Here is a 26537-nt window from a genome sequence, read left to right as displayed (position 1 = left end):
ATCCACAAACAGTAAGATTCCTTTCATCGATGAACCTAAGACAAAAATGCAATTTTGAACAAAATTATAAACCAGAGCGCGTTAGATACAGAGAAAATATATGGTCAAATAATAAAACAAAATGTCCAGGAATTTAACCCCAAATATATATTATCACAGAAAGTATGTTTTATTATTAGCACTACATGTATCCTTTGTAACCCTTTAAATTGTACATTTTATAAGCTTATCATTTGTTTCTAATAATTTTTTTTAAAAAAATTATTGAACTGATGATTGTTAGAAAATAATAGTGGCGAAATATTAACCTAGTAACTTTCAACTCATCCATCAATCTAAATTTCGTGTTTGAGCATGGTTTCTTGATGAAATGAAAACAGTGAGACATACAACCAAGTAAATCACTACCCACACCAAGTCACCAATGTGGGTTGTGGTGCAGTGATGAAACTGCTTCACCATTCACTAACCAGTTAGTGTTAAATGCTAACACGTTGCCCAGAAGTAATACTAGTGTAGTTTCATCTGTTCTATTAAGCTTTTACAAATTAAAGAAGCTCAATATATGAGAATCTGTATTCAGTAGATGATCATGCCGTTCAGACTGTGTCCTCTGATGCCCATCCCTTGTTCTCTAATTGCAATCTCAGTGCCTGTTTTATATGACCAGATTAGCCAATGACTTAAACGAGGTTGGAAAGCACAAGAACAGCAAATAGTATGTATAGTCATACCTTGATTCTCTTTCTATTAGCATCAAAGTCATAATTCCCCATGCGAGATGCTGCTCTATACTGTACAATTGATGTCTTGCCTGGAGGGAACCAGAACTCAACATCATCTACCAACTGTAGTAACATGAACTTATTCATTAGTGGCTGAGGAAAATGCTGCGTCTGTAACTGAGCAATTACAACTTTGAGGACTTACCCCCAAGATAGGACTTTCATATTCCACACGCACATAATCATCTTTCTTCTCCATTATTCTTGGAGAGGATTTGTCTGGTTTTGTTGATTTTAGCTTCAAAATGATGCAGATCAATAGGTTGGTAAGTGAAATATATTGTTCAACTATTTGTTATGATGAGAAACTGGTTTTAAGACTCTTTACCACTTGAAGTAGCTCCTCCATTGCCTTTTCTCTGCTGACCTTACCACGTTTCCCTTCAGGGTTATAGTTCCTGAGAATCAAAGCACCAAAATTTTACCATCTCTCTACAGTACCCCTATTGATAAAGATTAAAGGCTAATCTTTTAACCTTCAAAATTTTATCATATTCCTTTCCTTAGTTTCATTGACGAAAATAGTAAGACCTTGTCGGGGTAGCATATTGATCTATTCTAAAAGCACAGTCCACCAAGATGCTTATATGAAGTTCACACCACGGTTATAAAAAAAAAAAAGATGTTTATATTCAAGAGCATACTGATTCTTGGATAGAAAGGATCTAACACATCCATTTCATCTTGAAAATTATCTGTAACATCATGTCAGTTTTTGATAGTCTAGATAGAGTGCATCTTACCCAGGACCATGCCGGGCCACACCCACATATTAATTTACACACAAGATCACCCATAGTGATTCTAGTCAAATAGAAATGGTCAAAAAAAGGAGGCTTTTGTGATTCATGTGTCAACTAGTAGCTATCCTATTAATGTGCACAATTTCCATGTGCACATAGATACTGTTGCTTTAGACTAAACGTGAAGCATCATCTCATCATCACCATATAGAAAAGTCGATTACTTTTCGTGCACTTTTTATCAATGATAGAGATAGAGACCAAACATAAAACATACAAATTACTGTGGGAAAAGGAAAAGAAAAAGAAAAGTTACCAAGGAGGTGCATAGTGAGTAGCATCACTGATGTTCTCAGAAGTAGAAACACAATTGTTAGTAGCTGGACAAAGAGCTAAACCAAGTGGATTCTTTTGAACTCCCAAGTAATTTGGCTTTTTACCACTGCATCACAAAAACAAGATTCAATCTTTTCTACTCAAATCATCTTATTTCTAAGCTAGCGTTTCGCCATAGATTTTGAAAAGGTATCTTCAAATATTTTTTGTGACAATGTAATATTCAAATAGCCAATTTGGGGGGTTTTTGTTACTTCTGGTCATAAAACTTCAAATTCTTTTCGAGTAAAATACATATCCAAACACAATTGCAAGAACTCAAATTTTCAAGTTTCAACTTCAAAATCTATGAGCAAACAGGAAACAAATGCCCCACAGATCAGAAATCCATCTCTATACAAATTACTCAACTCAACAAAAGAAAATCCAAAATTTTAATGAGTAGCTTGACTATAGCAACAATTGTAAAATCTTGAAAAAGGGGTTACTACAAAAGACTTAAGTAATCAAAACCAAACATATATATTTGAATGCAGCAAGGAGAATACATGCCTGAAGTTGAAGATGGCTCCAATAAGTGCAATTTCACTGCTTCTTAGTATTATTTCCCTACATATATTAGCAATGAGCTAGATTTAGTATCATGCACATCAAAAGGAAACATTTTGATGAGAGGGGTTGGAATAGGGAATACTACCTGCGCCCCACTTGTTTGTTGCTCTCATCCTGCTGCTGCTCCTTACATGAAACAATGAAATGGGAGAAAGAAGATTTACTAGTATATACTCTACTTATGAACTTGTTAGGGTAAAAATGGTGGCTACTTAATGATGCCATTACTGAACAAGGAAGAAAAAATGGGAGCTGCTTTTTTTCTTCTTGGTTTTTGCTTTTCCCCTTTTCTTGAATCCTTAAAATGAAAAATGGTGCTTTTTTTTTTAGAGCATAGGAGAAAAGTTTGTGGATAGTCCTTTAGTTTCCCATAATGACACGTAAGCATTTTTAAAAAAATTATCACATGGAACCTTTTCTTCCCTTTTAATTTTTCATTATTTTTTAGGTCATATTATTAGAACTTTAATCAATATTTTATAATATCTTTTTAATTATATCAATATGTAAAAATTTAATATTTAAATATAATTTTAATATAATGTGATTTAATTTTAATTTTAATAAATTAATTTTAATAAAATATAACATGACAATTAAGAGCGAAAGAAAAGAATAAAACAACTTTTTTCTCTTTATATTAAGACATATTATTTTGGCCCCAAGTGACTGAAAATTCTAATATAAGGTAGTAGCAGATTTCTTGGGAAAAAGTAAAATATCACAATTTTTATTGTATTTAGTTATGAGTTATGACCTTGAAAATAAATACTTTTTTAGAATAGAAAATCCCTTTTTATTTTATTTTTTTGGTCAGATAAATTCCCATTTTAGAAAATACTTTGAAAAATAATTTATTTTTTATGACTTCTTATTACACTTTTAGTTGATAAATTTTCATAGTTACGTAAATAAGGAGTTAAAACTTTTTATTACACTTTTAGTTGAAAATTTTTCACAGCTACATAAATAAGGAGTAATTTAATTTTTTAAAAAAATTTAATGATCAATTAAATTAAATACTCAAATCCCAAAATTTCTAGACTTTTTCTTTTTGATCAATATATAATTGTTGAAACTATCTAATTTTTTAAAACTTATTTTATTAAGAGACTCATTAATAATGAAAGTTATTAATAAAGTTACATAAGAATTAAGATCAATAAGTATGTACATTTGGTGTAGTTGAATATCTTTACTAGTTTAAAAAACTTTTAATATGAATCATGTTTCATGTTGTGTTTTTTTTTTTAAAAAAAAATTATGTTTAAATATATTTTTAATTTTTCATATGCTAGCTAATTAAAACAAAAAGTACTACATAAAGTAAAAATAATAATAAACTAACATAACTTATGTTAAAATCGTTCTATTCTTAATTAAATGTCACGATTGGAGTCAAGTCAGTAATCAAAGAGATACAAAACTATAAGTTTTATAACTTATGGGGAAAGAAGAGACTTAACAAGAAAAAGGGGAGCCGACGTGTGAATTCTCCCTTTCTTCAATTTTCAAATACTAAATTGGAGAAGCACTATGTGAAAATTCCAGTGCAAGTTTTGAGAAACTGCCAAGTATTCAACTAAGGGCGCGGGAAGAAGAAGAACCAAACAGCCGTGAACGCTCATTTCCCTTCTAATGGCTCGTAATAAGGTAGTAAACTTCAGTTTTTTTTTCATACCCACTATTTATTTCCTCAATTTGTGCTTCACTGAATCACTTCCTTTTGATTCTTGAAAAAAGATTAGATTTTTTGGTACTGGATACTAAACTTAGTTCAGGGGTTTGCAACTGAGAGTTTTTTTTTTTTTTTGGGTGAACAGGAAGCGTTGGTATTGGTAATTGATGTGGGTCCTTCCATGCACTCGGTTTTACCTGAGATTGAAAAAGTTTGCTCATTGTTGATACAGAAGAAGGTAACATGTTGCCACTTTGGGTTTCTTCTGGTTTTAATTTTTGTTTGGAATTGTTAATTTCCGACATTACATACCCGTTAAGAAAAATGTCATATTTGTCCTATTTTTGGTGTATGTAGCTGGTTTTCAGCAGATATGATGAAGTGGGGTTTGTCTTGTTTGGAACTGCAGGTGAGTCTTTTGCATAGTGACTGCTGATGTATTTGATATGGAGTGAAATTTTCCTACATTAGTGGAAAATGTTTTTCTATCCGCAAGTCACTTTTTTTGAAATTATTATTTTCTGGTGTTTGGTTGGATATAATTGGGAAGAAATCGTCATAGTATAAAGTGAAGGATTTAACTGATTAAGGTTTTATGGAGGAGGTTGAGATTCAACTAGTTGGAAATTTTGTGGTGGAGCTGGTTCATAAAATTCTAGCGCAGGGGGAGCTTGTTAGTGGTTTACCCTGATTTTCATTTATATATATTGGGGAAGAAAATTTGTGTGACGCCATCTTTTGTGTTTACCTCTTTAAGAGTGAATCTTATGAGGTTATTCCCTCGACATTTTTGTACTCTCTTTTATATAACAAATTTGTTCAGATCTTCAGCTTGCTGTTGCTTAACTGACCTGATAATGCTAAATTATGTGTCTCTTTCGGTATATTTCTCCTTTGTCATACATTTATCTTCATTGAAGGGTGGTTTTCTAATTTCTTCCTGATACCTAATTACTTCTAACCTAACTGAATAGAGTATGAACATAATGTTTTGGTGATACTTTTGTGTATTGAAGGTTGACAACAATGTCTAAGTATTAGCTGAAAGAAATGACATAAACTAAGAGTTGGATAATAGTAAAGGAAAATAACTTTCATCCACAAGCAAATGAAATCTTTTTTGCACTTTTGGTAGAAAATACTTATCAAAGTTCAAGTTAATCAACCTATTTCGTCAATGAAAGCCTTTTTTATCATACCATACACACTGTGTGTCCTTTGTTCCCCTTTCTTAATAGAGGAGAATGGGTTGTTGGACTGGCCTGTCCATATCATTTTCATATGATTACCCGACTCTTTCTGGAATTTGTTGCGGTAAAAAATTCTGTTTCTTAGCATTGGTGATGGAATTTTATCAGATGACCTGTATATGTATTTTTTTTCCCAGACACCAAGAATGAATTGAAAGAGGAAATAGGAGGATATGAACACGTGACAGTTCTGCGAAATATCAAAGTTGTAGATGAAGATCTTGTTGATGCTCTGCAAAAACTTCCACGAGGAAGTGTTCCTGGAGATTGTATCCTCTATAATTACTGGGTTGTGATAGTTCAGACTAGTTCAGTTGTTAAGCATGCAATCCTTGTTCAAGTCACTGTCCGTCTTCCCTCAGTATACTTATTCCTCTATATTAATTCATCTGCCTCACTCTATTATGATTCATTTAAAATGCATGCTTGTGCACACAACTTTAAGTGTTGGTGGTAACCAAAATCAGGCGCTAAAAGAAAACATTATAAGTTAATTTCTATGAGAGCTACAAATGAGGATTTCCATGAATAGAGTAGGCTTTTATGAGGTATAATAGCTTTTCTCATTCCATAGGATGTGTTTTTAGCTGTGGAATATATTTCTGCACTGGTTTAGTTCTATTGTAGCCTTTGCACTGGCACTTTTTTACAGTAGTTGTGGCATGTGATTTTGTTGACTTCTAATTTCAATGTTATTCTTATGTGCTCATGATGATCTTGAGTTCTTGATTCTTTAACTGTCTGTATTAGTTCTTGATGCGATTGTTGTTGGTACGGACATGCTCATTAAGTTTGGACGAACCAACAAGGCAAAGAGACGTCTTTGCCTTATTACAAATGCTGTTTCTCGCATCAAAGATCCATTTGAAGGAACAAAGGAAGATCAAGTAAACACCATTGCTACCCAGATGACAGCACAAGGCATTAAGATGGACTGTGTAATTGTCAGAATGAAACAAGATCGGGAAACAAATAGGAGCATTATGGAAGAAAATGATTTTTTAATGTCAGTATTCTCGAACAAATCTTCCTCAAAAGTAGTATATGTGGAAAGTCCAACTTCTTTATTAGGTGCACTTAGAACTCGTAATATATCGCCAGTCACGATATACAGAGGTGATCTTGAAATTAGTGCACAATTGAAGATCAAGGTGAGAATTAAGAAATTTATGCTGATTTACGCAATTCTTTTCAATTTTGGTTCTTTACCTTTTTCTTCTGTTAATGAAAAATAGCTTTTCTTAGTCTTTTTATTTTTTTCTTCTTTTGTTTTGCCCTATATACTGAATTATGTTCAAGTGAGCATTTAGTGATAACATATGCATTCCTTCCTAAGGAATCTTGACTGATTATGTTTTTGCATTACCTCTTTGTGACTTTTTTCAGGAGTCTATCATATCAAATGTCTGGGACATGATCTAATCATGAGGGGTAGTATTTTATCATGGTGTCAGGCAGCTACTAGAATGGTTAATTTGGAGACAGATTTATATAAGAGGGAAATATCCAGTACCATCAATACTAGGGTCAATAAAACTATCCTCCCGGAATTTCATATTTACACAATCAACAGATATTGTGATAATCAGATTGGATAGTTTACTCTCATCTAGAAACTGTTGTATCTGATTTAAGTCTATGGGGATTGTAGGGGTTTTACAATAGTCTAGCAAATGAGTAGGATTGGTAACTTTAGAAGTAAGCAACGACAACTATGCTTCAATCCGAAACAAGTTGGGGTAGCTAAAAGTGAACACCTGATGTATGTCCTTTTTGGTCCCTAATTTGCTAATCATATGTGCATGTTTCGTTTTCCTTTTCATTCCTTCCTATTCTATTTTGGAGACAGTTTGATGTGGATGTTTAGTTACTACTAAATGTTCTTTTAACCTTATCTTTCTCGGAAGAAAAAAGGAACTAATAATTGCTTTTTATTAGGTGTGGGTTTACAAGAAAACATCTGAAGAGAAGTTTCCTACCCTGAAAAAGTACTCCGAAAGGACTCCTACCACTGATAAATTTGGTGCTCATGACATCAAGGTTGAATACGAAAATAAAATCATAGAAGACCCTAATAAAGTTGTGCCACCAGAACAGAGGATTAAAGGTTTTCAGTATGGACCTCAAGTAGTTCCTATATCCTCTGCTGAGTTGGAGGCTGTAAAGTTCAAACCGGAGAAAAGTGTGAAGCTACTAGGATTCACAGATTCTTCAAACATAATGCGGTATAATTTTAGTTTCTTGAATACTATACAGTTTTTTCAGGTTAATATTTGGGATAGGTGGGAACTCTTGTGCTGTTTATCTTTCCAATCTTCTTAGTCATATTCCACTTACTCAGGCATTACTACCTGAAAGATGTAAATATCTTCATAGCCGAACCTGGCAACAAAAATGCCATCCTTGCACTTTCTGCTTTGGCAAGGGCAATGAAGGAAATGAACAAAGTAGCAATCGTCCGATGTGTATGGAGGCAAGGCCAAGGTAATGTTGTTGTTGGGGTCCTTACACCAAATGTCTCTGACAAGGATAATACTGTAAGTATGATTCAAATTTTCACCTCTTGATTATTCTCTTATCTTTTTTTAGTCGATATTCCACTCTTAGATTGTTGACATTCCCATTGACCACTGCTTGCAGCCTGATTCATTTTACTTCAATATTCTTCCCTTTGCTGAGGATGTTCGGGATTTCCAGTTTCCTTCTTTCAGCAATTTACCTTCATCAATGCAGCCAAATGAAAAGCAACAAGACGCAGCAGATAAATTGGTTCAGATGTTGGATCTTGCACCACCTGGAAAACAGGAAGTGTTATCACCTGACTTCACACCTAATCCTGTTCTAGAGGTATGACGTCGTGCAGGATATTGTTTAAATATTAAGTGTGAAACTACATTTACCTTTGCACTTAGATCGCTCATTGGGGACATAACTAAACTAATTTTGTAAAGAGCTCATGAATTTAGGATATTTTCTTTCCAGTTGGTCATGGTCATCGCAGCAAAGTGATGTATTAACATTTAAAACATTTCTGTCGCCGAATTTGGTTAGAAGTTGTTATGATTCTCGTTGACATTGTTGGTGAGTTGTAATTGTCGTTAAGTTGGTATTGACAACCTTTTCACCGCTAAGTTGGATAAGTTGATTTGATTAATCATTTCATATTAAATATATGTTGATAATTTGACCTAGGTGGTACTTCAGCTTAATAATGTGCGTAACAGGATGCTGGTGATAGAAACCTTTGGAGATTCGGGTTTTTAGATTATAAACAGTGCATTAACTCTCTGAGTCCTAATATGAAATTAAAAAAATCATAACATAAGAATCCTAATTCTGCTCCATAATTGCCTTTTGCACTATCAGTTTCTAATTAATTAGTATTATATAAATATCCAGCGTTACTACCGCTATCTTAACCTGAAGTCAAAGCACCCAGATGCAGCTGTTCCTCCACTTGATGAAACCCTCAGAAAGATAACAGAACCTGATGTTGAACTTCTTTCTCAAAACAAGTCCATCATAGAGGAACTCCGTAGGTCTTTTGAACTAAAAGATAATCCAAAGGTAACTTTCAATATTTATCCCTTTATTCATATTGGACTTTTCTAGAATAGTCCGACCATGGTGGCTTATGCCTTACCAATTATTATATAATTAATGCACAGCTGAAAAAATCAGCAAGAAGAATAAAAGAGAGACCTTCAGGATCAGATGAGGAGATAGAAGAATTCAACAAAGATGCTGATGTCAAAGCTATAGACTCCATGGAATACTCAGCCAAAACAGAAGTTGAGAAAGTTGGAGATGTTAATCCTGTCAAAGACTTTGAGGATATGCTGTCTCGAAGAGATAATCCAAAATGGATTAGTAAGGCCATTCAGGATATGAAAAATAGGATCTTTGATCTCGTCGAAAATTCTTGTGACGGAGATACATTTCATAAAGCATTGCAATGTTTGGTGGCTCTACGCAAAGGTTGCATCCTTGAGCAGGTATGTTTTCTGGTTCTCTCTCTATGTCCTATAGTTAAATATCAAATATCTGTGCCACACACCCAAACAAACTAACATAGCAACGTCAATTTTACCTGCATAGGAACCAAAGCAGTTCAATGATTTCCTGTGCCACCTATCTAAATTTTGCCAAGAAAAAGACCTGAGAAGTTTCTGTCTATATCTCACATCTCATGAAATCACTTTGATAACCAAGGCAGAAGCTCCAGACAGGTCTGTAATATCCTTAATATGTTGAACTGCTTATATTGCTCTGTCCTCCTTTGTTTTCTTTCCTTGATGCTGATTTCTTTATTGGTAACTTTGTATTTATCAGTGAAATTTCAGAACATGAGGCTAGAAGCTTTATGGTCAAGCCTGAACTTGACTCGCAAAATATGAAATCAGAGGCTAAAGCAGAGGATGATATTATGAGTATATACCTGGGAGGGAAGTAGAAAAGGAAACCCAGATAGATATGCATATTGTGTGATGTACAGGCAATCAGCATTTTCGGCAAGAATGATAATGTAGACTTGAAAAGATCTTTTTTTGAGGCTTCTGCTAAAGATTGTATCTTAGACCTCAATCAGCCTCATTATGTTACTCCATCCTCAAGTTGTTTGTTTGGTCATTCAAAGGCTTCTCTTTTATTTGCTTATCTTTGTCATGTCTAAACCTATTCTATAGATGTCTCTATGTCCATGCCTGTTGCTAGCAGGGTGGTAGGTATTAAGAAGGTATAACTTATGCAGTAAAGTGTTGCCTAGTACTATATTACACGTCTTTTGTTGACTCCTAAACAACTGGCAATGAGCGTACTTGCAGCAATTGAAGCTTATTTCAACTAGAAACTCCTCTCAACTGGCTTAAAGCGAATGGAACATTGTTTTTCTGATTGTGTCAAAACACAAAAACAGAAAAGGAACAATGTAATACTATGTCTCCCGTTGTACAAATAGAAAACTGTTTTAGGGATCCCTTGATTTACAATCTAGTTAATGATATTTGAGATTGTTAAAAGGATGAACAATAGCTGATGCTACTTATAATAACACTCGACTATTATACAGGAAGTTTCTTGGAGGAAATATTTCCCAATTAAGTTATGAAAAATATTCTCTAAGAAAAATAAGTTAAGTTACATAAGTAGCGTTGCACACCCCTACCCTCCACTCACAACCCTATGCAACAACTTTTGGGAAATGTTTTCTTACTTGCCAACCACTTAAAATTACGACAGAAAAAGCATTTATTTTACATGAATAACATTTTTCTTAATGCTAAACATACTAAACGTGAGTTTATACTGGAAATTCAACACTATAAAATGTATTATCCTTCAATGCATACGATCTCTAGGTATGCAAAAATCCATTCACAGTATATTTTTCTATTAGAGAATCATGAACAGAGCCAGGTATGCAAAAATCCCCACCTGGAAAGGTTGGAGGCTGGCTTGTCCTACTTTCCTTTTCTTTCAACGCTTACAAAGTACAACACAAAATTATGAAAAGTTTGCCTTTTAAGCATTAGCCACTCCATCCTGGTAATGAAGAAAGTGCCCCAAGTTTCTATCTCTCTGTCTGAATCCTGCCTCAGCGCCAATGTCAATAGACAGTTCAAGTCTCAAATTTCAAGAGGAAAAGATAAGTTCTGCATAGGTGACTTTCCTTCCAGGAATGATAAGTTAAGCTGAATTACCCACGGACTCCAATCAATTCAATATCAAACACCAACCATGAGTTTGGTGGGATATTCTCCCCAGCTCCCTCACTGCCGTAGCTGCAAAAAAGAGAAATAGCAAGAATTGAGCAAAGTTGGAAAAGGAAGTTACATGTGCATTCAGTAGCAGAGTCGAGGATTCTGGAGGAAGGAACTCATACTGGGAAAGTAATGAAGGGAAAAGTTAAAAGGAGAGGAAGGATTGAGGGGAAGCAGGGAGAGGAATCTTGTGTCTTCAAATAAATTCAGAACATGAATATGCAGCATACCCTATTGATGGTGGGACTGTGAGCCTTCTTTTATCACCCACACGCATGCCTGTTATGGAAAACACAATATTATATTAGCAGCTGCAGCAATTAAAGAAAAGAATTACAGACATATCAAATCTACTCATCGCCATCTTTACCAGCAAGACCAAGGTTCCATCCCTCTATGACGTCTTTATCACCTTCAAACAAGAAAAAGGAAAAATCTGAGTTCAAAAGTCCATTAAAACAAAATGAATTCTTCCAAGAGTCCTGTGAATACCTAGACGAAATTTATATGGAGATTTTCCCATATTTGTGTAAAATATCTGCCCATTCTCCTTTAGCTTGCCGGTGTAATGAACTTTGATCTGTGCAACAGTTCGAACATCAAAAAAAAAATGAGACTCTATTTTTCTTGAGGTAAAGTCGCCTCAATTCATAGTTCAAGATATCTATAAATTCTCAACTAAATTACCTTCTTTCCCGGAGCGGCCAATTTTCCACCAGGTTCACCCACAGCGAGCTCTTCAATGGTCAACCCATTAGACAAGGTCCTTATTACAGTAGACTTGACCTTCAGACTCTTGTCCTCAACATCCACGGGTTGTCTATTCATTTCATTCTCTTGCAGAACAGGAAGATCCTTGTTTACCAAACAGTCGTCCTGAGATTTCGTCTTCTTTTTCTTTTTCTTTTTAAGTTTCTTATCCGGTTGGTGCTCATCAGCTACAGAGTCAGATTTTCCATCTTTACTACTACTGCATGCATGGATGGTCAAAATGTTATAACCAAATAGTCGTCCCTAAAACAAATTTTATTACAATCTTGCCTAGAGAATGCAGGTATAAGGCAAGTGCATGATATCAGAGTATGTACATCAAATTGACAATAATGACATATCTACTACTCCCTCCGATCACCTTACTCGTCCACTATTCCAAAAATAGATTCACTTTTACTAGTCACTTTCAATGTATCACGTAAACATAATTATCTTTTTCCTATTTTACCCTCAACATTATTACTTATTCCCCAAAATCATTTCCCAAGACCTAGGACTACACATCAATTAATATGAGTTGTGGTAAACTACTCATATAATCATTGTTTCTTAAGGGCGTACAAGTCCAAAAATGGACAAGTAAAGTGAACAGGAGTAGTAATTCGCAGCAGATTTAGTTTTTCCCAACCTATTTTCCCTCGGCAAAAAAAGAGTTCTGATAAAGGTAGGGTCCCCTTTTTAGGCAGTAGGAAGCATCGAGATTTGGTGAAGTTCTCAAGAAAACAGCCTGGCTAATTAAACATTAAAAACTCACTTATTGATGGTCAGTTTTTGATCTTCTTCATCTATTGCAATTGGATCCTCACCCAGGTGACCAGCTTTTAGAGGATCTTGTTTCAGTTGATCCTCTTTAAGAATGACAGCGCAGTCTGTATCATGGTTTTCAACAGATTTGGCTTCCACAGAATGCTTTCTTTTCTTCGATTTTGGAACATGATTAGAATCCTCTTCCGCAAGGGGCTCCAGAGAATCAGATTGGCCATCTTTCCTGCCAGAGCATATAGCTTGAAAAAATTAAAAGGGTGATGAGGTGTAAGAAAAAAATTAAGAGAAACTTGATCAGCACATATATAATGGATAAACTAGCAATCTGAACATGAGTAAGAACAAAAACAGAACAACTTAATTCAAAAATAAAGCAACATCTTACATATCAATTGTCATTGCGAACCCAACATCCACCAAATTTGTTTTATCCTCTCTGTTGTCCTTCCTATCACTGATGGTATTTGCTTCAAGAAGTTTACCACCATTGCCATCAGGCTGCTTCCTCTTCTTCTTTGAGTTAATGCTGTTTTCATGTCTGTGTTCAATAAGATGGAGCAAAATAAGCTGGAAGATTAGACACTTGTGCTAGAGATTAGCAATGTTCCCTTGAATGGACAAAATAAAGGAGAAGAACATTCCACATGAATGCATGCCCACAAAGCAGAGATGAAACATGCACTTGGAAGGAATAGTTTCTAGTCGTTTTTCCTTTTCAGGATTACTCAAGAGCTGGCCTGCCAGATGCTATTCAATCTTAATTGTTAGCTTACTTTTGTAAACAATCATGAACTGGCAACAGGTCTAAATGCCAACAATGGATATAAGAAAAGAAAAGTTTAAAAAATTCTTCAAGGTAACACTCAAAGCTAGAGAAAATATGAAATGATTCAATGTAAAATTTCCTTTGGTAAGATCGGGTACCTAGGATGGATAATAGACCAATTATACATTGAAAACTTTCAGCAAGGCTTCGTGGAGTTCATGAAAAAATCCAGCTATGAGAAAAGGTGGTTTTCAAAGGAGAAGATCCTATCATACTAGATACCTTAGTTCCTTATAATGCTTATAATGAACCACGTCCAAGACCAAAAAGTTACTGCAATAACAGAAATCAGTAGTTGCTTCTGTGTGACTTACTTAGCTTTTTTAGACTCCACTGCACCACCATTTTCTGTCCTATGAGGAATGTCATTCTTCTGAGCATCTTCTGATGCTACTACAACCTTCACGTCTGTTTTCTTCTTAAGAGCAGATAAGAGACAACTATCTTCATCATCGCTTTCCTGCAATATATCCTCATTTTCTGACTCACTTACTTGGTACTTCTTCCTAAGCCTTTTATGGCCGCCTTTGTTGTTGATAAGTTTATTGTCTGACACATTCTCATCATCTTCCTGAACTGAAAATGCCAAAAAGTCTATCAGAAGAATAGAAGTGCAGGATGCATAAAGATAAGAGACACTAGCATCCATGGGTGCGGCGTAACCGTCAATGAAGGAGACCAGAGTTTGAATCCAAAGAGGGACAAAGAAAGCTAGGGAATTTTTTTAATCTTCCTAATCTTGGTAGACAAAACTACCCGTTACCTATACTAGTAGGAGATGTGGGTATCGAGTGGACCATTATCAGAAAAATAATAGGAGCAATGGAATACACTATTGTGGTAGCCGAAACAGCAGATTCCCCTGCTACATTACGATACCTTGCTCCTAATATAGGAGCAGCACACCAGCTGGATCATTTGTATCAACATATATACTGCCAGGTCGTGCTGATTTGGAGGGAGGCAGAGAGAGGGGATTAGCAGTCTGTCGACTGCCCCCAATCCCTGCAATTTGGATTTCTTAAGTTGTATTTTTTTCCTCATATAAATGAAAGCCCCACAAGTTGTGAAAACCATCAAAATTTCTCATTTCTTATGAACTCTTACCAAATAAGCAACCAAAGTTCAAAAACAAGATATTGGAGTATCCTAAGACACCGCATTGATAAATCGCATATCTCCATATTTCTTTTAAAAATAAAGTCTTATAATTACAAACTTCCAAATACACATAATTTTATATAGATCCACTAGTAAACAATAGGAGTAACCAGTTATTTTTTTGAATATAATCATTTCACAAGGTACGGACAATCAATTAGCTGGAAGCATGAGACATTTTTTGCAAAATTTTAAGTGATGGATTTTTTTTTTACAAAATATTAACTTATGGGTCAAATTTTGACATTTATAAAAATTTGAAATCATGATTTGGAATGTCAAAGCATGCTTTTTGGAGAATTTGGGATATGAAATCATGATATGGAATTGCATGTACAAACGTAAGCTTAGTTTGTCTAAAGAGAGGAGATATCCCACTGGACTAACACAACCCACACTCATGGAGATAAGCAGCAGAAAAGGATAGGTGCAGAACTCATAATCACATTTAAGAGACAATTGATAGCTTCAACCTTACATGATCACATGGAGTTAAAAAGATACCTCCACTGCTTGAAGCGGGTGAAGGTGGGGATATTTCTGGTTCAGCATCATTGATAAAGCTATCATCATACTTGTCATCATCACTGTCATGGCAGGATTCCCCTGTTTCCGTGTCTGCAATATCCTCTCCATATGACTCTGTATCACTGTTTACATTTGCTCGCCGACTATTTCCCACATAGTAACCAGTCAAATAAACAGTTCTAGGACCAAGAACAGAAAAAACCACATCTTCTGCCTCCTCAAACTCTAAATCCAAATGGCACGACTCTGTCTTGTTAGGTAACAAAGCGCAGAGGAAAACAGGACTCTTGTTCCCCACATTACACTGTACCAAACTTTTAGTTTCAGCATTCCCAATTCCCAATGTTGCCTAAAAGGACACAACATGCAAAGCAAGAAGCTAAAGTGGTTAATCTCCCGGTCATCCTTAATAAGAAATGAATACGCATCACAAATATAATTCAACTCAAATGAAAGCTTAATCTAGATTTTGAGCTTCTTTTAAACTTTTCCCCTTTCTTTACATCTTTTTGCTTTGTTGCCTGAAATTGAACTACTCGCACGGTTGCTCCATTTCATTCTATATGACAGTACTTGACTAACTAGAAAGCTAAAATAAGCATTAAATTGACCTCTGTGGAATAAAGGATTAGCAAACTGTTGAAAAATTAGTTTGGTAGGGAAAACATTTCATCATGTTTAGCTTGTACAGCAATTGAATGATGCCAAACAATTTATCGTTACTTTTTTGGTTAAATGTGAAAGATTACCATCAACAAACAACCACAAATCACAACCTAAAGGGCACCTAATTCCACAGCCATCTTCTAGGAAGGATGGTGAAAAGTAGGTCTTAAGTAAACAAAAAAACAGCAACTAGTTACATTTCCAATCTATGTAAAGCCTCTCTAGATCTGATTGCTTTCTTGGAATCACAGCGTACGACTATTTCTCTTTGTATGTGCAATCACTTCATCCGGCTATACATGATTTCCTTAGAATATCTTCCATTTCCTAACTCTCCATGCATGGTGTATCATAGCTCCTCATACAGCTTCTAGTATCCCCTTTTTGAACTGCTTCCACTACTTGTTCTTCAGGTTGATCAAACCTCTTATCAATTATCTATCATAGAGTGTAGCACCAGTCCGCTACATTGATCCAGCTAAACTCCATAAACAAATGTGTTGGGTACTCAGGAACTTGATGGGCACACAGGCAACAGTCACTCTCCTCCACTGGTATATTCAGCTTCAATAACCTGTCTTTTGTAAGCAGTCTATTTTGAGATGCTAACCACATAATGACTCTATATATAAGCTCAGTAGTAGCAAGTCTAGGTTGTTCTCCTGTCAGATCTAAATAGTTACAAGTAATGGAATACTCACCTCTAGGAGTCAGACAATACATCCCCTGCACATACCATCTTTTCATCCTTTCTTTCAAAGAGTTCATCTCCCTCCAATACCAATTACTATCTGGAGGAGTCTGGTAATCCCATATGCTTTCAGAGTTTCAGTAGATCTCATATATACACCATGGACCCACTTGACCCATAGTGAGTTTTCTTTTGAATAAGCTGTCGCAACAATTTATCAACCGAAGCAATATTCCAAGTTCTACATCCCTTGATATTTAGCCCCCCTAACTTCTTTGGAAAACAATCTATTTCCCATGAAACCAAGGAGATCTTCCTTCTGTTTTTAGAGCTTCCCCTCATGTACTCCCTACACCTCCTATTCACTAGTAAATACTTCTACCAAAAAACTATGAATGGAAAAGAAAGCAACATTTCTAGTCTAAAGTTTGCCTGCAGAGGATAACTGTTTGGAGTATGTCAGTTTGATTTAGTTGGTAATTTTGTCAATTTACTTGTTGGCATTGCATTTTACTCTATTTCTTGGATGAGGGGGAAATCCAAGATATCTTGTAAGGATGCTTCAATAGAAAATTGTGTCTAAGCAATGATTCGGATTTTAAGTTCATAAGTTACTCTAGCCATAAAAGATTCTTGATTTGTCTATATTAGCTACCCAACCCAGTAACATCACTGAAATCTGTTGGTGCTTCCATGATCCTATCTACTAAGTAAACTGTCTCTTTATGAAATAGCACAAGATCATCGCCAAATATAAGATGAGTCAACTGTATGTCCTTACACATTGGTCGGAACTTAAACTTAGCAACAAGCTCATTAATTTTAAAATCCTGGTAAGGTAATTCATCACCAAGAAAAACAACAGTGGTGTCTGGTGAGGCAAGATCACCTTGCCTAAGTCCTCTTCTCCCTTAAAAAAAACATGGCTTTCTCCATTTACCTTAACAGAGAATTTTGTTGGCGTCACACAAGTCATCACCAGCTTAATGAATTTCCCAGGAAATCAAAAGCCTTTTATTTCTTCCCCTAAATATTTCCAACTCACTCCCTGTAATATGCCTTCTATAAGTCAAGTTTCAGTAGGTACCTAGGTGAAGACTTCATCTAGTAGTGCCCAAGTAGATCATGACAAATCAAAAAAAATTGGATCATTGATCTCCCTTGCATAAACATTGCTTGGTTCTCAGCCACCAAATGATTTACAATAGTTCTTAATCTTGTACAAATCATTTTGGAGATGCATTTATACAAGACATTACTGTAAGAGATTGGTCAATATTGGTTCTGTTCTGTGGCTATGTTCTGTAACTTTAAAGATAAGTGCAATGATAGTGGAGTTCGAATGTTTTAACAGTTACCTTTTCTGAAAATAGTCCATGACTGCCTCAGTGATGTCCTCTCCAACAATACCCCATATTGCTTTGGAAAAGCAACTACCATAACCACCAGGCCCAGGGCTCTTAATACTAGTAACTTTAATAATAGCAGACGTTACCTCCTGTCTAGTAAATGGCTTAACGAAATCAACCAGCTGATCAATAGTTAGAAGAGTACCATTCTGAATAAAGCTAGGAGACCTTAACTCTTGTTGGAGTTGCTTTTCCTAGCAAACCAGTATAATAATCTACAGACACCTGTGCAACTAATTCAGGGTCATTCTTCCAGTCACCTTGGTCATCCCTAACTTGTATTGTAGAAAGACGGGAGTTTTCTATGTTTGATCACAAAATGAAAGTAATTGGTATTGTCATGTCCTAATTTTAACCAAGTTGCTTTACTCTTTCAGATAAGAAACTTCATGTAGGTTCGATATTTCAAACTCTCCTGCTGTTGTATCTCCATATTCCCAGGATCAGCTTGCATTAAGTGCATTCCTATCATCATCAGCCTTAGTACCAAACAATTTGAAGTCCCAAAAAGAAAATATTTTCATATGAATCTTGAGATTATAGTAGTTTAAACTTTAAACCCTATACAACATGGATTTCTAATTCACTGTGTCAATCACTAATTTATCTAAAAATATTGGGAATTGTAGAAGATCTCATTCATCCATAAATCACCTGAGAAATTCGTAGTCTTCCTCTCTCATTATTGGACAAATGAGTAACTGGCTTACCAGCTTTCACTTCAATACCTATAAAACCAAAAAAAAAAAGTAAGCGATCTTGTGATGATCGATCAAAAAAAGCTTTAGAAAACAGTTGATAAAATTTTACCCCAAAACGCCATTGTTTTAGCTTCGCGGTTGGTGAACCCTAGGCGAAGCGAAGCGAAGCGGTGATCTTTGTTTCCCCTCAAACCCTAAACTATTTATACGTGTGAGTTTGGGCGGGAGTTTGTTTCTTTGCTTTACTTAGCGCGCTTAAACTTTTATTGGAGTAGAAGTGAAGTTAAGTGCATGTGCTCCGTGTTAATGAATAATAAATAAAATTGATTTTTTTGTGTGTACTATAATATTAAAATACTATTTATAAAAAATAAATGGATCTTCTAAAAATATAGAATGTATTTAAAGAGAAATATATCACTCACAATTATCATTACTTACAAAAATATATTTTAACAAAATGATAATTCATCATCATAATAGTAATAATTAGGGAGCAAACTTATGTTGGTATTGTTATATGAAAACATGCTCTAATAATAAGGTAAAAGAATATCATTTTAATGAACATAATAATATAATATTATTACTTATAATAAATTAACAACAACAAAAAGAATTATGATAAATCATAATTATCATTCTAAACATAAATATAATTAAATTTGTGAAAATAAGATGAGAATTACAACTAGACTACAATTTTAAAGTGCAAGAAAATTATTACTTATATTTAATATTTAATATATTTATTAAGTATAATATTATTTAATCCTTAATATATATTACCATTCGATAAAAATTAGTGCTATACTTAAAAAAAATATTCTATTTATGATTTCAAGAGTTAAACAAATTTATATTTTATTATAAATTTTTTAAATATTTTGAATTATTAATTATAGGGACTCATAGTATTCTTTTACGTGATTTACAAATATATATATTTTACCTTTTTTTAAAAAATAAAATTTTATACGCAAATTTATAATTCAACTTAAACTATTTAATTTTTAAAATAAAAAAAGTGACATAAATTAAGATCGAGGGAATATTGTTTTTTTGTCCTAACCATAAAATAAACCGTTCTTTATTTTTTTAAAAAAAATCTCTTTCTTTTTTTTATCAAAATAATTTAACACAATTTATCTTTAGATATATATGTCTTTCTCCTATACGAATTCAGATGTACAACAGAGAGCAGAAACGTTAATTTTTCCGAAAAAGTGAGTAGAAATGAAGATAAATCCGCCAATGTTGTTGCAAATAAGCAGATCCTATATTAAACTAGTCAAAGCTGACAATTTTCAACTGTGGTTTGGTAGACATTTTTCTAACACTGTAACTCCAACTACCAACTCCATTGTTGATGTTTCATTAGCTGTTCCCATTTCGGGTTCTTCCATGGAATCCGATAACTCAATGGTAAGTTTTCTTTCTGTCTCTCTGTCTTCACGCACACCAACCAAAAAACACAAAGCTTGAAAGGAGCTAATTTTGAGCTGAACGAGAAATTGAAAGCTTACATTTTTATGTAATAAATTCCAAGTTCAATGCATTTTGGCAGAAGAAGGCAACTGATTCAACATGGGTTTCGAAGATTGTATTGTATTCTTTCTGGCAAAGTTCATGTTCTTGGAGAGTTCGCTTCGCCTTAAATCTCAAAGGTCTATTCTTGGTCAATCCCAAGATTGAATTTTTGTTTTAATATCCTTTCTTTTTTTGTGTGGGGGTGAGTGTTGGGGTTGGGGACTTCAACTGAATAATTATTTGATTGTTAACTTTGTGTTTTGGTTTCTGGGATTCACAGGTCTTTCTTATGAATATAGAGCAGTCAACCTTGGCAAAGGAGAACAGTTCACTTCAGGTATTTTGTTTGATTTTTTTGATAGTCATTCACCTGTATGGAATTCAGAATTACCAAAGGCTTGTCTTGAGGGCAATATTGTGTTGATAAAAGAAGATTTCCCATAGAAATTACTATAAGTAGTGGATAACTCCAGCCAAGAAAGCTATTCTTTGTGGTCTGGGCGAGATGTCTCTGCAGATTTTTAAATAGAAATAACGGTGAGTCCGACAGTCTGAAGATTGGTTAATCTAGCTCCTATCTGCTTAATTAGACATAGAGATCCTAGTTGCTGCCATATTTGTTAGAATGTGAACATTACTATATGCTATTGATGGTTCAACTTCATGGTTCTTCAGAGTCTATGTAAGCCCTTTAAGTGAAGCTTTTGCTTATAGCTCCTGAGCCATGATTACTTTTAAACAGAACTCGTATAGTGAATAGTCCTTGATTAGTGTAGTGATGAACAGAAATAGCAGTCATTCAGTTAAGAGTATGAATAAGCCTTTTGGCTGTTTTTGAAACGTATAACACTAGTAGCTTATACCTCATGATTACTATAGTGATGGGCACTGGGTAGAACTAGAAACTATTTCCGCGACAAGTAAGAGAAGTCGTTCGACTGTTTTGGATAACTCATAACATTAGCTTATGTACGGTTCAGAACCAATAAGCTGAAAAAGTATATCTTAAACTTCTTGTTAATTGCTCTATGCCGAATTCCCCAGTATAACACACATATTGTTCAGTTGTGAATTGCCCCGTTGCTTCTCTAGCCTGCTTATAATAGAGAGCTCCCCGTGGCAGGGTACCAAATATCTGAACTTTGAACACTGACAGGGTTTAAGAGAAATAGATCTAACTTCATGCAAGTGTTCAGCTTTAGGTTAAATAATTCAGGCCCATCCCTAAAATTATTCATTTCCCTTGGCATTTTCCTTGTGACGTTTCCAGCTTCACCTGACAGTAATCTCATTAGCCAGTGATATAGTAAAAAAGCCTATGCATATCTGTAACTTAGGCTTGAGGTGACTGCTTTTTGTTTATTATGCCAATAGGCAATGAGAGATGTCTCATATTCAGTGGGACTGATCAGGGAAAAGAAAGACTCATTGTAAGTGGGTTCTACAACCCCAGGAACATTCATGATTTACAATATTTTTCTGAAGTGTTTTATTAATTGGTACCAATAAGATCTCATCTTACCCATTTTTATCCATAGGACATCGTTCACGCAGCATGTCTTCCAAATCATCTTAAAATAGCAGCTGTTTCGGGTTCTGATTTCTAGTTTTTGTAGCTCAAACTATCCTCCTCTCTAAGACAGCATAAAATTGTCCAATCAACATTTTCTGTGATATGATTAAGATCACCCTTCTCGACGGAAATATATGCCCATTTAATCGTTCACTTCCTTTGGTAAGGATGCTGAGCCAGTAGCCTTTTTAAGTACTTAGCTCTCTGGTTATTGGTGCCTAAATCTTCCTGTAATATAAGACCTTTTTTAAGTCAAGAAAGGATTAAAGGTGTATAAATAATTGGAAGTCTTACTATGGGATATCCATAATATTGTGTATGTAGCGTCAGTTTATTTAAGCATTTGTATACATGCAAGCTCTTGCCCTGTTGAAAGCGTCAAAGCAGACAAATTTATCCAGGGTAAAAAAAAAGATGAAGCATAGATAGGTCTACTTGATGATATAAGGATATTCTCTCTTGATTGAGTTGGGGAAAGCCAGTTTCAACTTCAGATTGTAGAACTTTGTGATACCGGCAGCCGGCCTCTGCAATACAGTTATGAGAACTGTGATGAAGTTCTGGATCCATTAATTTTTTACCTAACACGAGCATAAACACAATCTTCCATAGCAATCAGTGTTCAGTGAATTACCTAGTATAGTTTCTGAGTTTGAGCAATGCTTCCAGAATGAATATTGGTGGTATATGCATAATTTCTTGTAGCACCGCTAATTCTGACTAATGTCTTATACATGTTTGCAGAGTTTGATAAATTAAATCCTCTTCATTATGTTCCTGTTTTGGTAGATGGTGATGTGGTAATTTCAGACTCCTATGCAATTTTACTGGTAGGATCTCTTAAGCTTATATGATCTTCTTTGATTCCTAATCCTGACACCGTCATGAATGATTCAGTTGTGTGTGTTAATCTCTTTGCTGTTTGGGTAGTATTTGGAAGAGAAGTATCATCAGAGACCCCTGTTGCCAATTAAACCTCAATTAAGAGCTCTCAATCTTCAGGTTAGATCCAAGTGCCTATGGATCCTTTCACTTAGGAAGTCCTTGAAGGGCATTATGAATTAATCTGAAAGAGAAGTCCTTAAAGGGCATTTTGAATTGTGTTGCATGTGTATGCTCATTATCTTGAGTCCATAAGGGCAAGATATCTCGAAGAATGGTGATATATATTATCTCCAAATTTATGGATGATGAACATTGACTTTTTTCATAAAATATGTTCTAAGGAGCAAGTTTGGCTGCAACTAGGATAAAAGTTGTGCACCCCTTGTCTTTCTCTGCAGGCAGCAAGTATTGTCAGCTCCAATATGCAGCCACTTCATATGTTATCAGTGCTGGTATTTCTCTTGCTCCAGCAGTCCCGTTTTATGCTCTGTCTTGTTAAGGATGTTGTTTTGTCAGGGCCATAATAATTGCCATTCAATTTTCAGAGGTACATGGAAGAAAGGGTTGGTCCTGAAGAGAAACAATTATGGGCAAAATTTCACATTCAAAAAGGTTTTGGAGGTAAGTTTCTTTAGAATTTTCCTGTCGATTCCTAAGTTTGTTCTTTGCTCTTTTCCTAACCATCTCCTAACAATTTTCTGCTACTTCACCTGTAGCTTTAGGGAATTATATCATTCCTCCCTCCAGTCCTCAAAGACATTTTTGTATTTGAGGTTTTATCAATGTTTTAATAGAATAATCTCTTCCTTGCCTAGGTTTTAAAAATTGAAACTACCATTGATTTTTAAGAAAAGAAGGTAAAAATGGGAAATTATGTAAAGCCAAGCAGGCTATGCTTGCTTGTGTATCCACCGCAGGAAATGTTCTCCTGTCAGATAAGTTTTAGGCATGTTTTATTTACCATACTCATTTAGTCCACGTGAGAAAAGAAAAGTCACCAATAAAGCTTTCAAGTTAATTCGATCTTGAGCTTTGAGTTGTTTTGGTACATAAATGCTCATGTTGTACTCATAAAAAAAAAAAAGAAATTTCATCATCATGGAGTCTCTTTTTCTAATTTATTTGACATAGTTTCACTGGATTGGTTATCAAGGAGTTAGTTTTGCTTAGATATTTTCTATGTAGCGGACTACTTTTTGGTTTGTAAATATAACTTGTATAATAGGGAAATCATCAAATGAGTGGGATTTCGATCTTCTATATTATCAATTGAGTTCTTAATACTTGATTCCATAAAACTTTGCTTATGGTTTTTACATGTTCAAACTTTTTGAAATCCAATTGAACATTTATTGGATTAATTGTCATAAAGGGTGTCTCATATATCTGGATAGAGATCATATTTGCCTTAATTAGTAGTCAATTTGATTTTCATGTATCAAAAGAGTAAAATTAGTTCTGTATGGTTTTTTTTAGCCTGGCAGTGTTCAATATCCTCGTTTTGTTTGCTTAGGCGTCTGGTATTCAAATTAGACAAGATGACACTATCCTCATGTTTCTATAGATTATAAGATTCAACTAGGACTCCTTCTGTTGCCTGATGTAGTGAATTTTGTTTCCTTGATCAGTATTGTTCTTGAACCTCTTGTTTCATTGGTTCTGAAGAAATTTCTTTTGTTTTAGAGCAGCTCTTGAAAAATTGCTGACAGGTTCTGCTGGAAAGTATGCTACAGGAGATGAAGTATATATGGTATTTTGTCTAGCGCTTGTATGCTTTCTTGATAGCATTGTTTTATTGTGCACCTGAATTCTTTTAGCTTCGAAAGTAGTGGAGATAATATCATGTCAACAGTTAAATGATTACTAATAATCTTGACAATGTTATTCCTAAATGATCCCAGCTGATATAACGCGGTGAACATTGTAGGCTGACGTGTTTTTGGCACCTCAAATTGCAGTAGCTACTAAAAGGTTTGACATTGACATGGTAAGTTTATGTGGCTACTAAATGTATTTGGGTCTTCTTTTTTTTTGACTGCAACATGATAACTAGCTTAAAAATCTTCTGAGATCCCTCAAGTCTCTCTGCTTTGGATTAAACAAACTTCATTGTCCTTAACTACAAAACGAGCCAACTTGAATCAAGCTCTGGACTAACACTTAAATAGATAAGCTCAAGTACGAGCTCAAGCTTGGCACATCTTATTTGACTAAGTAACCAAGTGTGAGCTTGTTAGTGAACTTAGTTGATATGAGTTTGGCTCTGAATCTCACCTTCCCCACCAAAAATAAGCTATAGTATTAGGGATGGCTAATTGACAATAAGGTAATTGAATGCCATTTTCATGGCATTCACTTAAGATTACGTGATCATATTCATCGAATCTTTACCTTAATTGAGACAAGATTTCATTATCATTTCATGTTAGGAAAAATTACACGACAGCGAATTAAGGCCCTTTGTTTATTCAAAATTGCACTAGGTTTAAAAAATTATCAGTGTAACGATAATTTGGAGTTCTATAGCAGGCAATCAGGCACACATGGATATAGTTAGGTAGCGACATTATACATTGTGTGAATATAGTGTCTTCCTCGACTCTAAAATTAAAAATAATGCTACATTTCGTAATTAAGTAAAATCTTGCTATATTTGTTTCATAATAATTGCATAAAAACTACTATACATAGGTTGTAAATTTGTGGATTGAGATAAAACGCACACCACACTCGCGCCATCGACATCCCTATCATAGTTTACAATCATATATGAAAAATAAATATATAGCCTTTGTTTGTATATTTTTGTGTGGCTTAACATTTTACATCACACTTGTGAAAACTGAAACATGTGTCCTGTTTTCTCTCCTCTGGAATATATATACTGTCACATTCATTTAATATTTGTGAACCTAACGTGCATCTTCTACTGTCTTTTACCCCACCCCCTATGTTGCCTCACTAGCAGATAAAAAAAATCTCACATTTTGATGTTGACATTATTGTGCATGTTCAGTCTGAGTTTCCAACCTTGAGGAAAATATATGATTCTTGTGAAGCATTACCAGAATTCCAAGCTTCCTTGCCAGAACGACAGCCTGATGCTTCCCCCTGAGCTTATATTTTTCTCGGTTTTCCACCCGGTGTCCGGAGCTCACGTTAGAGCTCCGACTTAATCCGAGTCGCACTCTGCAGGATCCATTGACACTCCCAACAAGATTTTCTTCGTACTGGTTAAGGGTGAAGTGTTAAATGCACAATTGCAAGAAACTATAAAGTATCTTTTTCTTTTTAATAGAAAATCTTATGAAAGAAAAAATATTGTTGACGAATATTGTAATATGGAACTTTTCTATTATGTGACTGAGAAGCATTTGAGTCGACTGTCTTTTGGAAACAGTCTCTCTATCTCTACGAGGTAGAGGTAAGGTCTGTATATATTTTATTGTCTTTGTATCTCCCTTGTAATATTCACTGGGTATATTAATATAATCGTTGTTTTGCTATGACTGAGAAGTTAGGTTATTCACATTTTTTGTCATGCGTAAGGAAATTCAAGCATGGAATAAAATGTGTCAAAAGCTCAGAGTGATCCTAAGGTGTAAATATCTTAATCTTTAATTTTGTAGGTCCACATTTTCTATGCAAATATATTGATTTTTATACTGTTTAGTAATTAAAAAAAAAACTCACAATGTTTACTACTCTCTGTTTAATAATAATTGGACACTATATTATTTTTGAATGTCTTATAATATTTGTCCATTTTATGAGATCAATACATTTATTATGTTCAGTGGGTAATATAGTAAAATTACCTTTTACTTATAGTTTTTTAAAAGTGTATAAAATTATTAGCAGACAA

The 26537-nt window shown here is 34.6% G+C and overlaps 4 protein-coding genes across 6 annotated transcripts; 2 read left to right on the top strand and 2 right to left on the bottom strand.

Annotated features, from left to right (window-relative positions):
• Positions 1–330: 330 nt before the first annotated feature.
• Positions 331–2806, bottom strand: LOC101253424 (uncharacterized). The gene is made up of 7 exons (XM_004229768.5): positions 2562–2806; positions 2417–2473; positions 1845–1970; positions 1114–1183; positions 931–1023; positions 735–848; positions 331–653 (listed from the first exon to the last, which is right to left on the bottom strand). The coding sequence occupies exons 1-7, from the start codon at positions 2699–2701 to the stop codon at positions 600–602; spliced, it is 654 nt and encodes a 217-aa protein (XP_004229816.1). The 5' UTR covers positions 2702–2806; the 3' UTR covers positions 331–599.
• Positions 2807–3846: 1040 nt separating this feature from the next.
• On the top strand, positions 3847–10158 carry LOC101253129 (ATP-dependent DNA helicase 2 subunit KU80). Its single transcript, XM_004229767.4, has 12 exons — positions 3847–4129; positions 4300–4392; positions 4512–4563; positions 5542–5673; positions 6155–6555; positions 7343–7629; positions 7746–7941; positions 8045–8251; positions 8804–8971; positions 9073–9399; positions 9503–9633; positions 9737–10158. The coding sequence occupies exons 1-12, from the start codon at positions 4115–4117 to the stop codon at positions 9855–9857; spliced, it is 2130 nt and encodes a 709-aa protein (XP_004229815.1). The 5' UTR covers positions 3847–4114; the 3' UTR covers positions 9858–10158.
• A 544-nt stretch (positions 10159–10702) lies between these two features.
• FKBP53 (peptidyl-prolyl cis-trans isomerase lFKBP53) lies at positions 10703–18950 on the bottom strand. Of its 2 annotated transcripts, none has more exons than XM_004229766.5 (11): positions 18794–18950; positions 18638–18711; positions 15194–15566; positions 13843–14104; positions 13088–13240; positions 12692–12925; positions 11851–12133; positions 11656–11743; positions 11534–11575; positions 11394–11442; positions 10703–11184 (listed from the first exon to the last, which is right to left on the bottom strand). In XM_004229766.5, exons 1-11 carry the CDS (start codon positions 18804–18806, stop codon positions 11100–11102), a joined length of 1656 nt encoding a protein of 551 aa, XP_004229814.1. In that variant the 5' UTR covers positions 18807–18950; the 3' UTR covers positions 10703–11099. The 2 variants fall into 2 exon arrangements, with proteins under 2 accessions (XP_004229814.1, XP_069143467.1); XM_069287366.1 differs by having other exon boundaries at positions 11851–12130; positions 18794–18946.
• A 798-nt stretch (positions 18951–19748) lies between these two features.
• LOC101252525 (glutathione S-transferase zeta class-like) lies at positions 19749–26178 on the top strand. 2 transcript variants are annotated; one of them, XM_004229765.4, is made up of 10 exons: positions 19837–20109; positions 20252–20351; positions 20495–20551; positions 22532–22617; positions 22718–22789; positions 23071–23124; positions 23218–23293; positions 24361–24422; positions 24600–24659; positions 25689–26178. In XM_004229765.4, exons 1-10 carry the CDS (start codon positions 19921–19923, stop codon positions 25785–25787), a joined length of 855 nt encoding a protein of 284 aa, XP_004229813.1. In that variant the 5' UTR covers positions 19837–19920; the 3' UTR covers positions 25788–26178. The 2 variants fall into 2 exon arrangements, with proteins under 2 accessions (XP_010325736.1, XP_004229813.1); XM_010327434.3 differs by lacking the exon at positions 22718–22789 and having other exon boundaries at positions 19749–20109.
• The last annotated feature ends 359 nt before the right edge of the window (positions 26179–26537 follow it).

Source organism: Solanum lycopersicum, chromosome 1, assembly GCF_036512215.1.
Source record: "Solanum lycopersicum chromosome 1, SLM_r2.1".
Lineage (NCBI taxonomy): Eukaryota > Viridiplantae > Streptophyta > Magnoliopsida > Solanales > Solanaceae > Solanum > Solanum lycopersicum.
The sequence above is the reverse complement of the archived record's forward strand: the minus strand, read 5'-3'. Positions and strand labels throughout refer to the sequence as shown.